At 40.6% G+C, this 17379-nt stretch overlaps 1 protein-coding gene across 1 annotated transcript in view; it reads left to right on the forward strand.

Moving 5' to 3' along the window:
* LOC124645982 overlaps positions 1-15534 on the forward strand; it is a 171928-nt gene extending 156394 nt beyond the window's left edge. The window contains exons 16-21 of the mRNA XM_047185985.1: positions 2164-2312; positions 2942-3056; positions 5058-5177; positions 5624-5757; positions 7312-7500; positions 13007-15534. Of these exons, the coding sequence (XP_047041941.1) occupies positions 2164-2312; positions 2942-3056; positions 5058-5177; positions 5624-5757; positions 7312-7500; positions 13007-13103 (804 nt within the window). The 3' untranslated portion in view covers positions 13104-15534. The remainder of the gene's footprint in view (positions 1-2163; positions 2313-2941; positions 3057-5057; positions 5178-5623; positions 5758-7311; positions 7501-13006) is intronic.
* The last annotated feature ends 1845 nt before the right edge of the window (positions 15535-17379 follow it).

Consider the following 17379-nt stretch of genomic DNA (forward strand, 5'->3'; position numbering starts at 1 on the left):
AATAAAATAACTGTATTACACATTTAAACTATAAACAGTACATTCGTACAAACACACGGAGGTCGGTTGCGCAACCACAGAGGATGCAACCTGCGCGTGATAGCGATCTATAAATTAGCGCATCATAGTGCGGCATCCTCGCTCGTTATCTATGACGTGAGCTTCCTATGTAGTTATTGTTAACACCATCAAAATCACTCATATGCTATGTTGGATGATAATTATATTCTGAATAAGCGGTGCCTATTAGGTATATCTAAATACGTATTATTTTGCCTGTACTCTACATTTACATACGTAATTATATTTCTGCTGAAGATACAAATACAAAAAACACTATCATTTAAGTAACATTTGTAACTGTTAACTCAAAAACCGTGTAACATATCTCTTTTCTTCAGAAAGAGTGAAAATGACAAAATTTTACGTAACAGAAGAAAACATTCACAGCAATAATTATATCATAATATGCGACCTATTAACCAATTCAAAATCTCATCTAATTGGGATTTCACCCAAAACGCGTAAACTATCTTAATTACAATTGTGTCTCAACGCAACTAATTACGAAAGGTGTTGCAAATGTGCATCGAACCCGGTACACTTCCTATGATCATGCGCGGTCACACGCTCTGAATACTTGCAGACCAGCTTACTAATGTTCACACCTTTTACTTTCGTACATACCTATGTACTGTAGATAGATACGTTATATAGATAGGCGAAGAAGTTTCAGAGGAACCCAAGTGGTCTGGGTAAATTGTTGATAACTCTGAAAAATCTATAAATGGAGGGCCACCATTACATGTTATACTTCGAAAGTGTATCCACTTAAAAGCGAGATATGTACGTGTATCAATGTGATATCACAATCACAAGGATTGACACCTGGTGACTTGATTAGAAAATACATGGATTTTCGATTATAATAGACGAAATTATAGGAAAAACGCTGACGCTGAATCATTCGATATAGAACGTAGTAAACATTTACCAGCGGTTATTGGGTATTTATTGGTACGAAATATAAAACGGTACCATTAAAAACCATGTAAACCATTCATGGTTGCCTTCAGACTCATCGTTACCTGCTTTTTTTCAATACTCCATGGAGCTTCTGCAATTTCTTGTCAAGTATCCATAATCACCAGTGACTAACCGGCCTCAAACGTGTGAATCGCTCATCAGATAACTACGCCTTTGTAATACGGAAACGGACACAATTGATTTTCTAAACTATTCTAATATTAAGATCGTATCTAAATTATCGCCTTTTCAATAAAATAGCAGTTGAAATAAGCGGATAATGGCACAAATCTCGTCTGAATTGAACTAGTGCCACTTAAGCTTGCGAAAATCGATTAACTTTTTTGAATTTGACCTCATTCTTGATTTAATGCTACCTCTATTCTGGTCAGGTCAACAAATGAAAGTCTACCTACAATAGGATTAATGGTTTTCTTATTACTTGTAAGTCACTCTCTGGATCACGGCTAACTTTCCAGTAATTGACGCCATGAATAAGATTCGTCATCATTTCTCACAGTTGTCAACTGTGAAATGTGCCAAAATAGTTAAGTTTTTTTATTTTATACCATTTTTTTGTTCACCTAAAAAAATCTCACGATCCTCACCCTTATCTTCCTCCGCAAGATAAAAGTCACGTAACAATGAATGAAGAACGTTAGCCCGATGTTCGGTATGTGACCAGGGCGCGGTGACTAGACGCATCGCTACTGGCAAACTTGCTATCTTGATGTACGACGGATAGCATGGGGTCATAGTTCCTGGAGATGCTTAGTGTAATGAGCGACTTTTCTTGTAACTAACTAATGTACAAGTTACTTATATGGTAGATATTTCGTTAAGACTTCTTTAAATTGCGAGAGATTTTCCCATTATTTGACTTTTTCTGGGAAGAAAAGTGACTTTTTTAGTAATTTCACGACACAATACTTTGCTGAGGCTTTTACTGTATCTCGGGTTTACTCATAATGTGATCAATTTTGATTCTTCCGCGGGAACTGAATGCGCGACCCAGAATACAGTAGCCATTACACCAACACCGGTTGATTTGCCTTTATTTATTAAACCACAAAATATGTTCGAAACATCTTGAATTAATCCAGCCTTATATTATATTCTCATACTTTCTGATTACAGCGCTCATCGCAAGCAGCAGGCCGTGGCAAGCGCTTCACGTTCCAGTCGACTGTCAGACAGTTGGAGCGACGACGCCTGGCTGAGAAGCTGTCCAAAGAGGCTGACTTGAAGGAGCAGCAGAGAAGAACAGAACTGGAGGCCATGAGGAGGTATGTGTACCTTCTTTTACGATGGATATTTTACTAGGATCGGGAGGTCATGGTATTTATGACATTGCGGAACGTTTCTGCAATTTCCTCTTTCTTCTTTTTTTTTTTGTCTTTGAATTTCTGTGGGCTTTTCTGGAAAAGTAAAGGAAAATGATCAGCATGATTCCTCAAGAAAGACATTTATCTCAGGTCGCATACCAATAAAAACTATCTCATTGTTCTCGCTGATCTCCATAGAGAGAACAGCCATCGTGGTCAACAATCGATCTATTTGTATCTACTATATAAAAATAAGTCGGGTTTTCCTTCCTGACGCTATAACTCCAGAACGCACGAACCGATTTCCACGGTTTTGCATTCGTTGGAAAGGTCTCGGGCTCCGTGAAGTTTATAGAAAAAATATTAAAAAAAAATGTTTCTTTATCTTTTAATCACCAAACAAAATGTAAAAAAAAAACGAAGCCATCTGGTGGCGAAACGGAGTTCGCCAGGTTTGCTAGTTATTATTAAAGATCTCTGTGCTTGAGACGCCAGCTCTTCCCTTCACTCTAATGTGATACTTTATTAAAAAAAAAATTAGCATCAAAACAGGACTCAAACCAACTATAACTCATGATGTTTCGTCTCAGAGTGGAGGAGGAGTTCCAGCGCAAGCGCGCGCGGGAGAAGGCGAACATCAGACAACAGCTGCGCCTCGTCAGCGGCGCCAACAGCATGCCCACGCCACCGCCGCAACATAATAAGGTACATAATGCATTACAGCTGTGAATCTTGTCGCAGAAACTAGGTTCAAAGCTTATCCTTACTTGAAGCTTGAGCAATTTTTGAGTAGTAGACAACTTGGCAATTAAAATTAATTTATTTCCATTTTATTTAGTGAATAACTTTTGGTGTAGGATATGGGTAAGGTTTATATAGCTGTATGATTGCAAAAACCTTTTTTGTTAGAACAATAATATCAAATTAAAAATGTCGGAGATAATGTCCGTTTTATTGAATAGAGCTGAGAATTTCTATGAAAAGTAAGGGCGTAAAAAAGTGTCTGGTCAATTAGTTTTATTAAGTTCGATTTAATAAATAGTACTTTAGTTCAACCAATCAGCAAATATTTTGATCACATACTTCAATCATCTAACATGCACGTTTACATTGGCACTAAGCAAACACTCAAGTAAAGGAAATCGCTCTAACAACTATTTGCTTTAAAAATTGATTAATTTCTTTGTTGGAACATACGTAATGATCTCCAAGACCCATTAATCATGTCACTTGACCTTGCCACCTTCGTCCAAGGTTATCAGTATAAAAGCTAACTTCCAGACATACTCATATGTTATGAGTAAACTATGTAAGTGATATAATTATTGCGATTATTACAAAAACAGCACGCCACTGTGACGGTCACCTTGCTGACAAATAGTGTGTGAACTGTAGTGTGACCTTCGCAAATGATCTTACGTGGTTTTTGCATGGGGTTATTGAGTTTTTACCCGACTGCCAAAGAAGGAGGGTAATGTTTTTCGAGTGTATGTAAGTATGTATGTATGTCTGTTCCTTTGTGACCTCCTGTAGCCTAAACGGCTTGATGGATTTTGATGTATGAGGTATCGTTAGATTTGTCTTGATTACGGGAGTGTCATAGGATACATTTTATCCTAAAAGTCCCACGGGATATTTTTTCTAAATTTCCCTTTAAAAAAATATGTATGCGGTATCATTAGATTCATTTCAATCACGGGAGTAATAATTAATATAGGATACGTTTTTTCTCAAAATTCCCACGGGAACATGTTAATTCTGCGTCAACGCAAAGCAACTCATGCGTTAGCAAGCAAAAAGATAGGGCGTGGCCTGGCATGCGGCGCGCGGCGCGGTGCGGAGGGGGATATGCTCGAGTATACAGCCCGAATGCGGGCACACGCATAAGGGCACACGTCGTTGACGGTCTTCAGCAGTAATGACTCACCTAATTCTTTTTCTTCTTCACTACCAACAGTCCAGATTGGCGGTAAATTTATGTTGCGGAGTAACATCACTCGTAATCTAAAGCCAAATGTCGTCGAAATAATTTAAAATGGTACTTACATATACATAGTCTTCTACATCTACAACATTTTCGTTAAATAAAAACAGCTAAAAAGTTATAAATAAAAGAATTATTATTAAAAAAACAAAATACCCGACTGCACACTAAAAAAAGAGTAAAACAAGCCCCACAATAATATTTAATTTATAAATATTGATGGAAAGCATCGCAGGCGGGGACCACCTTGACCGCCACCAACGAAAATTCTGCTAAATGGTGCACAACCGAAATGACTATAAATAAGCCTCTGTTGGTCCCCGCCTGCGATGCTTTCCATCAATATTTATAAATTAAATATTATTGTGGGGCTTGTTTTACTCTTTTTTTAGTGTGCAGTCGGGTATTTTGTTTTTTTAATAATAATTCTTTTTTTCTATGTATGACGGCTGTCTGAGTAATTATTCTGCCACAAGAAGGCACAATTTCCAAATGACCCACCTACATCGTATCTATCTATCTTTAGCACTTACCTTTTGATTTAACACTTTAAACAGTGCGACGGCATGATTTCCATCAGATTTTTTCGTATAACAAATTGCCTATGACCTTTACTATATCAAACCTTATTTATATATTGTCAGTCTTCATATTCACTAGCATCGCTATGAAACCTTATATTTCTATACTATCATAAACTAAAAGAAACTATTTCGGTCCAGTCTCGCGACTCCCCGGACGGATCGTGCCGCGCGTCGCCGGCGCCTGAGCGGGTGCGCGACTCCCAGCGGCACAGCAACGCCTCGTCCGAGATCAGCGCCCGCAGCAAGAGTACTACTCCTGTAAGTTTATATTTATATTCACTTTCTATTTACATGTCTTATCTGAAGATGCATTTGTCTGGGTACAGTTCAAGTCAAAAAAATGCGCGGACGGTTTGATCCATTGCTTGCGAATTGTTACTCGCTCCGCCGTCTTCTTTTTTAGTATAACTGCTTCGCAGAAGGAGACGACGGTACCCCATTCCTACTCGCCCCGGACCATAGGCTTGAACCTGGGCACTGTTCACTACGAGAACCCTTCAAAGTCAATGTCCTGCCTAAGAAGGGCACCACACCTGGACTGGTGTGTAAGGTGGGCCATATACCGTACGACTCCCGCGTACAGTCTCAGGCCGTTGTTTGGACTCATCTTCCTCCTGCCCTTGTCCCAATTTTATTTGGGGTCGGCACAGCATGTGTTAAAACCTCCCAGGACTATACTAATACCTGTGCTATATTGTGTTTAGATCCGCAGCGTGGAGCTGTCGGCGTGGCGCACGGGCTGCCCGGCGCGCGTGTACCGCGACTGGGCGGCGGCGCGCGAGCACCCGCCCGCCTGCGCGCACATGCCCAAAGCCACGCACACTATATACAACGGTACGTCTGCTGATCAGCAATATCATCACTCTTTTTATCATCCCACAGCTGGACACAGAAGGATTGAGCGACAATCACCATTTGCGCTAAATGCGGTTTGGTCTTGTCTACCAGTCCATGTCTTTGTTATCCTTCTACTCTTAGCCCCATTTTTCACATAAATCTACTTGCCGCAAAAGGCCTTATAAGTGAGAAATACGTCTTCTGCTGTAGCCAAAGAAGAAGAGAGTGATTAAGTGCAGACAGTCTGTCCACCAATATTCCTTCCGAGTCCCTTCGTGTTCAGCCAAGGTGCTGTTGAACAACACCACCGACTACAAAAACATAGGGCAAATATTATATATAGGTATCGAGGGCAGAAAAATCCTCAGAAACATTAAAATCTGAAAAATGCAGCATTAACATTTTATCAACATCACACTCATATCATGCTTGAAACCGTAACTCACTTATTCACACTACATACACACACTTGAAGAACGTACAATAACCTCACACAACAATTTGATACAAATACATAACAAATAGCACGAAGCACCTATTTTATATGATGTTAGAAAGTAAGCCAGTCTATATGGGTAGGAACGCGCGTCCCCGATGCATTCAATGTGGGACACCTTCGCCTTATACGAAGTCTGGCCTGTGACCATACTTGAACTGTCTGTGCTATTGTTGTGATGCTATGTTAAAGTTTATAGACATAAAAATAAACTTAAATAAACGCCGTAAGGAGTCCTTAGTATTTGTTGTATTTTAGAAAGGGATCTCACTCATTCATTTTGGGTGAATCTCACTCGTCTTTATCTAAAGGTTGTAGGTAAAAATATAGGTATGGATATAGTTGAATCCATCATTCAAAGATACTAAAAAGATAAATTCAAAACTGTATTTTAATATCTTTATACAGCATATGCAAACGTTGCATGTAATAATTATGGTAAACCTCAAGAAATTAATTTTTAAGCATTTTTATTTATAGTCACAACATTTCAGTAATACCCAACAAAGTAACACAGTGTATCAAAATATGAAAATACTGTGTTCTATATCTATACAAATAGCGTTAACATTGTAACACATTAGTAGGTAATCCAGGTTATTGATATCTAAGTAGTAGTAAGTAAGCAGACGGGTCAGGGGCGTCGGAAGTCGACACATTAGTGTTACGCCCGACAGTAGGCCGTGTTTGCTACTTTGAATATTTTATGTTTATACTTTGTACTTACTTAATACATTTAATACAATGGTTTTACAATTATTGATTTTGGGAAGAGGAGCATTAAGGTGTAGACAAGTTTTTTAAAGCAAGTGGCTGTTTTTTTAGATGAAACTAAGTTCTTTTTATATTCATTTTTAACTTTAAGTTGTCTAGATTTAAAAAAATATTCCCCGTGGATATCAGTAGTATCATCGGTAGTATGCAAGTAGCGGAAAATTCTTCGTACTCATTTGTTTTAAGAAAACTGACGTTTATGTTATCAGTGAACTTGGGCTACGTATTTCTTACCAATACCTAATACTTAAAAAGCCTATTTATCCTTTCCCTAGGCGGTGGCAGTGCCGGGTCCGGCGAAGCCTTCAGCGGCAGCCCTCGCTCGGACAACTACCGGCTGGAGTTCGCGCGCGGGCGCCCGCCCTCCCCGCGCGCCGCGTCGCCGCGCACGCCGCGCGCGCCGCGCCTGCTGCGCGTGCGGCAGCCGTCCTCGTCGGGCTCCGACCTGTCACTCAGGCAGCCTATTAAGATCAGGTAATGTACATGTACGAGGCATATTATGTAGAAATGAGTAAAGTCTTACAAAGAAAAGAAAATCAATTAAAGTTTCATAAAATCTGATTAAACTCTCTTAACTGCAACCTTAAACTCTTTAAAGCAGTTTATGTACACAAGAAGTGTAAACAACACCCTTATTTTATTTAAGTGATAGATTTTTCATAGAATATTACCCTTTTGCTCCTAATAACAAAAATAGCATAAGAGATTTTATTTTATTACCTACTTTTATGTTATGGAAATTTCGTGTCTTTTATAAAGTTACCTATTTAAATCAATTTTTAAGTTCTTAATTTTGTGCATGATATTTTGTAATATAGATAAAAAGCATGAATAAAATTAAATGCTTTAATTAAACTATTGCAACCCTAATGCAATAATAGGCTTTTTTAAGTTTTCTCAAACAAACATCGAAGTAGTATATTAATATCGTTGTGTGGTGTTTCCAAGGTGGTGAAGTGTGGGAGTAGCGCTATTACCTAACATTAACCCTGCGCGCGCGCATACAAGGTGAGTGCTTGCTGACGCTTACATCCCTTACTCAGTACCAAGAAAATCCCTAAAAAATATGAAACTAATTTCAAAACAATCTCCCCTTTTGGTAGTCAGATAAAAATCCCTTAATTTTGGGTCGGATATGATTTTAAATCGGTGGGATTTTTCCAGCTTTTAGTAACTAGATCTAATGCTTGTAGTTCCAGTTAGAAGTAGATAGTGATTATGAAAATTGCATGTCCTGTATACCTACTACTTTGTTGATAGATCCCTGGCCTCAAACCTAATGTTTTGATTAAAAAAAATTGGCTGGAATTAAATGCCTGTACTGAATAAAATAACGACGCTTGCAATAACTTAAAACTTTTACCCTTACAACTTTAACTGCCCTAAACATATTTTACTGTGGTTTTAGCATAAGTTTTGTACAAAACTTGTGCTTCCTTATTTAGCAATACTTAGTTTCTCATTTTCTTAACCCTAGATTAGATTAGATTAGATTAGATTACTCGGGCTGGTTTCCGCAACTCCACGACAAAGCGCGTATTTTGCGTGTGAGGGTGATAATGGGTGTTTATTCACTCGATCCACCCCAACTCCTCGAGAAAAGCCAGCAGAGGTTTAATTCTGCTGACTATCTCTTGGATAGTACCTGGGTTACCGAAGTACTTAGCCCTGTATATGGCGGTTTCAGGGCAGTCTAGTAGCACGTGTGCCGCTGTTTCTTCTTCCCCCATGCAGGCTCTGCATAAGGGACTGTCTGTAACTCCTATAACATAGAGGTGTTTATTGAAGGAGCCGTGTCCAGTTAGAACTGCCGTAAACTTACGTAAATTCTGCTTTGATAGGCCCATCAGCTGTTTAGTGAGGCGATCGTTGATGGTCGGGAGGGCCATCTTCGCCTGCCTGCACGCGCTGTGGTTAGTCCAGAGGTGGTTGTGTTTGTGCCTAGTACGCTGTCTTACCAGTGTTCGTAGGTGGCCGAAGGGGAGTGGCAGTATGGGTTCTGGTCCTACTGCTGTTTGGTCTGATCCCCTTCTCGCCAGCTCATCCGCTGCATCGTTGCCTCGGGAGCCACTGTGTCCTTTTATCCATTGAATGGTTATGTTATTTAAACTGCCTACCTTGTTTAACCGTTGGTGGCACTCGTGTATAAGGCCGGAGTTTGCGCAGTGTTTGCTTAGGGCCTGTATTACTGCCATGCTATCTGAGAGTATTCGGATAGAGTGACCGGTTACTTCCCGCTTTATGACTGCTTCGGCCGCTAGGGAGATGCCTATACATTCAGCTTGGAATACTGTATTATGTACTCCTAGGGGTGTGAATATGTGTATGTTTAGGTCTTCTGAGAAGATGCCTGAACCTGTGCCGGTGCTTGTTTTGGATCCGTCGGTGAAAATTCTTAGTTCTTTGGGATTATGTCCCTCGTAACGATGATCCTCAAAAAGTTGGATCCTGTATTTCTTATCGAATATAAAGACTTTGGGTATGCGGTCGTTTATAGCCTGCATAATGGGAAAGTCTGCATAAAGATTGTTTAGTATAGTTGTGTGTTTTGTAGGCAACTTGCTCCAGAGATTAAGGGTTTTGAGTCTTAGAGCCGTCATTGCTGCTTCTTGCTGTGCAAAGAGGTTCAGCGGCGGCAGACCTAGCATGGCTTCCAACGCTGCCGTTGGTGTTGTCCTCATGCCACCTGTGGCTGCCATGCAGGCTTGTCTTTGGACTCGCGCCAGTTTATTTGCGACTGTAGTTTGGTCAGTTTTGGGCCACCAGACTAAGGCGCCGTAAGTGATCATGGGGCGGATCACTGTTTTCTATAGCCATAGTATTATCTTAGGGGATAAGCCCCATTTCTTCCCTATCATTTTCTTACATTGCCAAAAGGTAATGCTGGCTCTGTTTACTTTATTGTCTATATGATTACTCCATTTCAGCTTACTGTCCAGAGTGACGCCAAGGTATTTGACTTCGTTGGATAGTTTGAGTTCTGTATTGAAGAGTTTAGGTAGTTTGTACGGTCCCAACGTTCGTTTGTTTGTGAACATGACTAACTCAGTCTTGGTGGGGTTTACTGAAAGGTCAAATTCCCTGCACCACTGTTCTACGATTCGTAGGGCCTGTTGAGTAAGGTTGCAGATAGTGTCAGTTACCTTGCCTGAGATGAGGATGGCAAGGTCATCCGCATAACCTATTGTGTAGTCGTGGTTTGCGTTTAGTTTTGTGATGAGATCATTAATCACTAGATTCCACAGGAGCGGGGACAGTACCCCTCCCTGTGGACATCCTCTGGCTATTAGTGCTGATTTGTCATCATCTTCAAAGCGTACCACGCGTTTGCTGAGCATGTTTGTGATCCAATCAGTTAGCATCGGGTTAACTCTGTGTCTGAGTAAGCTCGTTGTTATGCTAACGAAGTTTGTTTTATCAAAGGCTCCCTCAATGTCTATAAAGGTGCCAAGGCAGATGCCTTTTTGTTCTATTGCCTCCTCTATCCGGCTTACTACCAGATGAAGCGCTGATTCTGTTGATTTCCCCGAGCTATATGCGTGCTGATTCGGATGCAGGGGGTTGTTTCTTAGCGCACCGTCCCTCAGCTCTCGCTCACATAACCTTTCCAGGGTTTTTAGAGCAAAGGATGTCAGGCTGATTGGTCTGTAAGATTTTGCGCTTGTGTAGTCTCCTTTACCTGGCTTTGGGATAAAGACTACTTTGACCTCCCTCCATTTTTTGGGGACATATCGAAAAGCCAGGCATGCTCTCATTAGTCTTAATAGTCTATATGAGATGTATGGTCCTCCCCATTGCAGGAGCGCTGGGAAGATTCCGTCCGGACCTGCTGCTTTGTATGGGTGGAAGCTTTGAATTGCCCAATGGAGTTTTTCCATTGTGACGATTTTTTGTGCGTATGACCAATCTTCTTCAGTTGGTGTTTGTGTTACCTCATGCCATTCTACATTTTGCGTGAAAACGCATCCTGGGAAGTGGGTCTCAATTAGGACGCGCTTCGTTTCTTCCGGCGATGTGGTATGTGTGTTGTCTGGTTTTCGGAGAGTGCCCAGACCAGGTGTGTTTTGTTGTGCTAGGATTTTCCTTACCCTGTTTGCTTGTTGACAGGACTCGATGTTACCACAGAACTTGCGCCATCCCCTGGTACTTCGGAATCTGATGCATTTCTTGTACCTTGATTTGGCCGCCTTATAGTCGTCCCAATCCTCGTCGGCACATGTATTCATTGCTCTGTTTAGAGTTTTTCTCACTTGTTTACGCCTGCGTTCTAGTTCCGCACCCCACCATGGTTGTTTCCCTGGTGTTTTCTGGTATGCAGTTTCGGGGCAGGCTGTTTGATAGCTGTCTATCATTGACTGTGTGAGGTAGCTTACCTGTTCGTCAATTTGTTCTGTGTCCACGTAATTTGTAGGGTCCCCGAGTTGCGCAAGTTTGGTGCTGAGCGTACGGGTGTACGTCGCGCGGTCCGTATTGCGTGGGTTCCGTTTCGGTGGTGTTTCTTGTATACAGACCTGTAGGTCAAAGCGGATCCATCTGTGGTCTGAGCAAGATGCCTCCTTAGAGACATGCCATCCTGTGATTAGCTCCGCTACGCTCTCTGATGCGAGAGTCAGGTCTATAATTGTTTGACTTCGTCTAGTGACGAAAGTTGGTTCTGATCCAGTGTTTATTAGTGATAGGTTGGTTGTGAATAAGTAATCAAATAAGGTCTTACCCCTATCGTTGTGTGTATCCATTCCCCACAAAGGGTGGTGTGCGTTGGAGTCAGTACCGATAATCACTTCCTTCCCTTCTCTCTCGCAGTGATTCACCAGGCGGGCGAGGTCGTAGGGAGGAGGCTCCTCTGCTTCGGGCATGTATACCGAGGCGAGGGTGATCTCCATGTTTAAAGCAGGTTGCTGTATTGAGATGGCAGATTGGTCTCTGCAACAGAAATCTGATAAAAACTGTGTTTTTATGTTTTTTGTTGTATAGATGCACGCCCTGGGATGGTCGTGATGTATGTCTACGTGAATCTTACCTCCAAGATTGGAGAGTCCTCTGATTTGGCCGGCCCTGACCCACGGCTCCTGGATTAGGGCAATGGCCGTGTGTTGAACCTCCAACCATTTGCGCAGCTGAGCCGTCGCGGTTTGGCTGTGGTGGAGGTTTGCTTGGAGGATTTTAATTGTCGACGAAGAAGGGGACGCCATCGCAGATTGCGCCCTCCTCGTCTCCTCCAAGCTGTAGCCCGGCCAGCAGGTCCCCGGACTCGACTTCGTCCCCCTCCAGGTCTGAACCCGTCAGAAGGGCTTCTTCCGGGTCGTCGTCCTGTGAGGGGACGGTTGCGGGTACGGGCACCGCAGGGCCCTCGGTGGGGCCAGCGCCCTCGCTGGTCGTGGTACTTGTGCCAGGCTGTTTCTGGATGGTGAAAGTGGCGGGGTCCCATCCCGGCGGAGTATCGGCAAACTTGCCGTTGTGACCCTGGAATTTCACGTACACCGCACCCAGCCCGAAGGCGAGGCGGCGCCCGGACTTCATCAGGGTCGCGATTTGTTCCTCCGGGATTCCCACCACCACAAAGCTGGCGCCTTGCTGCTTCTCCTGTCTTTGGAGCACCCACCTGTCGACCGCGATCTGCGGGTTCTGGTATGCCAGAATCCGCCCGATGTCTCGCGAGTCGGTGATGGCCCCCTGTTCATTAGGGATCAGGATGCCACACCTGATCCTTCGTGTAATTTCCGACTGGCTCTTGATGATCAGCTGGTGGCCGGTTGAAAGGGCCAAGTCGGCGATGGTTTTTTGAAGCCATGTCAAAGTGTGGTCGTTGGAGCACCACAGCTTCAGGACGCCTTCTGTGTAAACCGGCTTACCACTAAAAGCTGGCCCCGGTTGTTTGTTGTTCGGGGACCATGCCTCCTTTAGGATGGTCTTCTGTATCCCCGTCAGTATCGTGTCCGCTACGTCCTTTGTTAGGATCTTCTTAACCCTATTACAACAGTGAACCTACGAAAGAGGAGACGGAACCCGAGGAGCCCGCGATCGTCCCAACGCTCCGCCCCGCCGGACCCCCGCGGACACCACTACTCACTCACTGACACACACTCACTCGCTCACACAGAGTCACTCACACATAGCGTCACTCACCTACACATAGTGTCACTCACTCACACATAATGTTACTCACTTACACCGACACACAGTCTACAAGCATCTGTTTATAATGATGTCGGTGGGATCTAGTTGCAACAATGGTCACTAAGTATTAACAACCACAAAATATAATAAATAATTGTTTTGTAATGTGTTTTGTCCCTTTCAATTTAAAACGAGGTCAAGTTTTTGTTTAAAATATGTTTTGTGGTAATTTATATTTAGTTGTCAACATTGCAACCAGATTTAATAGGCGTTATTAGAAGCGTCCGAAGAACGTGTGTACAATCAGTGTCACTTACAGTGACATTCATTGACGATGATATAATTAAGAACTTAAGCATAAACTTGTATATGTTGAACTGTAATCTATGTAAACATCTATTTATTTAACTTGAATTCTTTTTAGGAGTTTGTTACCTGATATATTGGTTTGAGTTTAAATAGGACTTCGAGAGATGGCCAGCGTAAGTGCCAACTCAAAAATATTTGGTATAAAAATTAAGATAAATAAATAAATGAAAAGAAACCCTTTTATAAATGAGTTTTGGAACTAATTATGGGCACGAAGGTGGTCGAATGTCCGGTTTTCAGTGGTAGCCGGAACGGGTGTGTATGTAGGTGGGTCACGCGAACTCTTGCTGAAATTTGGGTCGGCCAAGCTTTGTGCTATTCTTATTTACCCTTTACTTTTCTTACTTGTTGACCCACTGTAGAAAAGTCAAACTATCTGGAAAATAGCACCTATAATTGTTTAAGTGGCTCTTTTTTATGATACTTACTGAAAAACATAACCAGCCAGTTCGTGTGACTTGATTTTTCATAAGACAAGAAAACTTTAGAAATTGTTTCAGCAGGGTTTCAATTTGAAAATTACATTAAAGAAAACGGAAAAGCTTGTAAACAGAGAATTGTTAATTTAGCAACACAGTATTGTGAAGATATTGACTCCGAAGAGTGCTTTAATTCGCATCAGTTATGTACTTAATCTATGTAAATCTTTGTACTGTATTTAATCAAGTTTAGTTGTTATATGTCAAGCTGTATTCACAAGAAGAAAGAATCTTAAATATTTTTTTTTTTCAAAGAAAAATAATGTAATTTCTGGTTTTCCATATATAATCATTTAATAACTATCTTTTTGTGAAAACAGTTTCTACGTTATAATTCCAATAGTTATGGTCTTCCATTGTAAGCTAAATACTGAAGCTTTAATATAGACTTAACCCTAGACTTATTGCGGTGCTTTTTTACGTCAAACTGTAGAGTGACGTTACAATGTCAACGTCACACTACAGCTAAACGTCATTGTATTAGGTGCTGAATTATACCGAGTTTTATACACAGTCATATTAATATTATCATGTGAGTTTCTGTTACAATTACAATGAAAATATCGCGATGTATACAAACAAATTTCCCAATAAACGCCCTATATTGTGTCCCCTAATTGAGACTTCCCCTCGTCATAACCTTTAGGAAAGCTGATAGTCCATTTCCTATAGTTCACGGGTAGAATGGACCGGGGTGCGCCGTGACCGGGTTAACCACGGCTGATCGATTGTCGCAACCATGTTTTTATGACGTTAAAAATAATATTGGGCGGTTCTCATTGTAATAATTTCATTGTTAACAGCCCTATAAAATTATTATTATATTTATAGTTGTGGGAAGGACTGTTTGAAAAGGACTCGCGGTATTTAAAAACAAATAATGAAATACTAGATGAATAGGTGAAATGTCAACTTTGCCGACGTAACCCTTGTAAAAAATCAGAGAAAATTATGTATGCCCATGACATTAACACGAAATTGAAATAATGAGGAAAACGTGCATGATAAAGACTAACTCGTTGAGGAAAAATAAATCTACTTTTAAGAAACTCACTTAAATAAGTTATATTTGTTTATTATTTATCATACATACAGCCCCATATTATACCTAATGTTGTGTATCATTTATTCATTTTTAATTAAACGATAAATATAATATACAACACAAGAAGTATTTTATTTATAAGAAATGAAATTATGAATTTAATATAAAACGGCTCAATTGTATATAACTTAAACTTAAGCGTTATTAATATTGTGTTTGTGTATCTGTATTCAAAATATACACTTGATTGCTGAAATATTTATAGTAATAATTTCTGCAATTTTTAAAGGTAATGTCTATACCTACATTTCCCGGGAAAAGCATGAAATATTACTATAAACATTGAGCGTCATATAGACTTAAATTTGTAACATAGATAAGCATATACATAGGTGCATTGTATTGTATATAATAAGCTAAAGTTCGGTGCGTGTACATAACTAGAGTAGGATGTAAACCCTGTATCTACGAGTAATAAAGATTTGTATAACGATTTTACTTGAGATGTTTTATTTTTGAATAACCACTTAAGGGATCGAGAGGCGTGGAGACAAATGGGGAGCCTTTTGCCTAGCAGTGAGACAGCAAAGAAAATAAAAACTGAAAGAAGCAGAAAATATACCTATATTTAAAGCATAGCATAGGAAATATCTATATTTGAAGCAGAAAATATAGCTATAGGTACAATTCCTAAGAACTTGTTATGGTTTGTGATGACAAATAATCCAACCACCAACCTAACGGTTTTTTACAACCGTCACCAATAGGCAGCTGATGCACTATGCACCTTTAATGAATTCTCCACGATCTAAATTACTATATGAAACACACCCTTGCTATAACCGTGGCGCGTGAAACAACATAAGCTTTACTTGCATCTACAAATAGTGAGCAAAATAGTACAAATACAAAAGTATCTTCACATAAATTCTTAAAAGCACTATCAGTATTCTGTGTTGTGACTTTAAAATGTCACAGTTTAAAATATCAACGTGGCATTTGAAATCACGCCAATGGAACAGCTAAGTTTACCGTGAAAAACTACAGTAACAACTTAAAGTAAATGATTATCTTATAAGGACAATACCCAGCGAAAGTATAGAAAAATCCGATAATGTCCAAGTGAGTTACAAGTTACTAAGCTGGGTACCTACTTATCTTTCTGACCAGGCCACCATATATTTTTTTTTCTTGGTCGAGAACATCAACCATCGGTGTTAATGTAAGTTCAGTGCACTTAATGTATTGCACTTTTAATATAGGTAAACTGAGTTATAGGAAATTTCGAGATACCTATATCAATGTGATAACATAACATTTCTTGACAGTCGGGTAAATGGCAAATTACCTTAGTAGATATTTTGTATGCCACAGGTACACTATCTATGTAAGTATAATATGACAAAGTCGCATAGTAGGTATTATTAGTTGCACAGTAAGCCACGATTAATTGGCTACATAGGTAACTACTAACTCGAAAAAGTCGTGGTGGCCCAGTGGGTAAAGAACCAACCTTTCAAGTATGAGGGCGCGGGTTAAATCCCAGGCCAGGCAATTACCAATGCAACTTTTCTAAGTTTGTATGTATTTTCTAAGTATATCTTAGACACCTATGACTGTGTTTCGGATGACACGTTAAACTGTAGGTCCCGGCTGTCATGGAACATCCTTGACAGTCGTTACGGGTAGTCAGAAGCCGGTAAGTCTGACACCAGTCTATCCAAGGGGTATCGGGTTGCCCGGGTAACTGGGTTGAGGAGGTCAGATAGGCAGTCGCTTCTTGTAAAGCATTGGTACTCAGCTGAATCCGGTTAGATTGGAAGCCGACCCCAACATGATTGGGAAAAAGGCTCGGAGGATGATGAGGTAACTACTAACTATGTAAGCCTAGGTCTCTATGACCTAAAATTCAGTAAAACAACAATGTAACAACATCGTAAATAATATAATCTGCGTAAGTATTGCCTGACTGGACGCGATTACTCTCCCTTGCCTTAGCCGTGGAAATTATTACTTTTAGAAATATATGACATGTGGAAACATGCTCCTAGAGGCAATTACCGGTCAACGCTCTCTGACCACCTGAAAACTTCATAAAAACAAAAGAAAAATCGCCGTACTTTACCCATGTTTCATATACAAGTCACTCTTTGTACAATCAAGGGTTTGAAAGTTCGTACAAATCCGTCAATGGATGGTGTACGTGGTATTCGTATATTTACGTGAGTAAAAGGTAGGCATGCGCAAACGGGTTCACACAAGTAAAGCTCGTGAAAAGTTTTCAGTTAGAGCGCGCTTTCAGTGAAGTGAACACTCTTTACTATAAACTGTTTCATAATCGCC

Source organism: Helicoverpa zea, chromosome 1, assembly GCF_022581195.2.
Source record: "Helicoverpa zea isolate HzStark_Cry1AcR chromosome 1, ilHelZeax1.1, whole genome shotgun sequence".
In the NCBI taxonomy this organism is placed as follows: domain Eukaryota; kingdom Metazoa; phylum Arthropoda; class Insecta; order Lepidoptera; family Noctuidae; genus Helicoverpa; species Helicoverpa zea.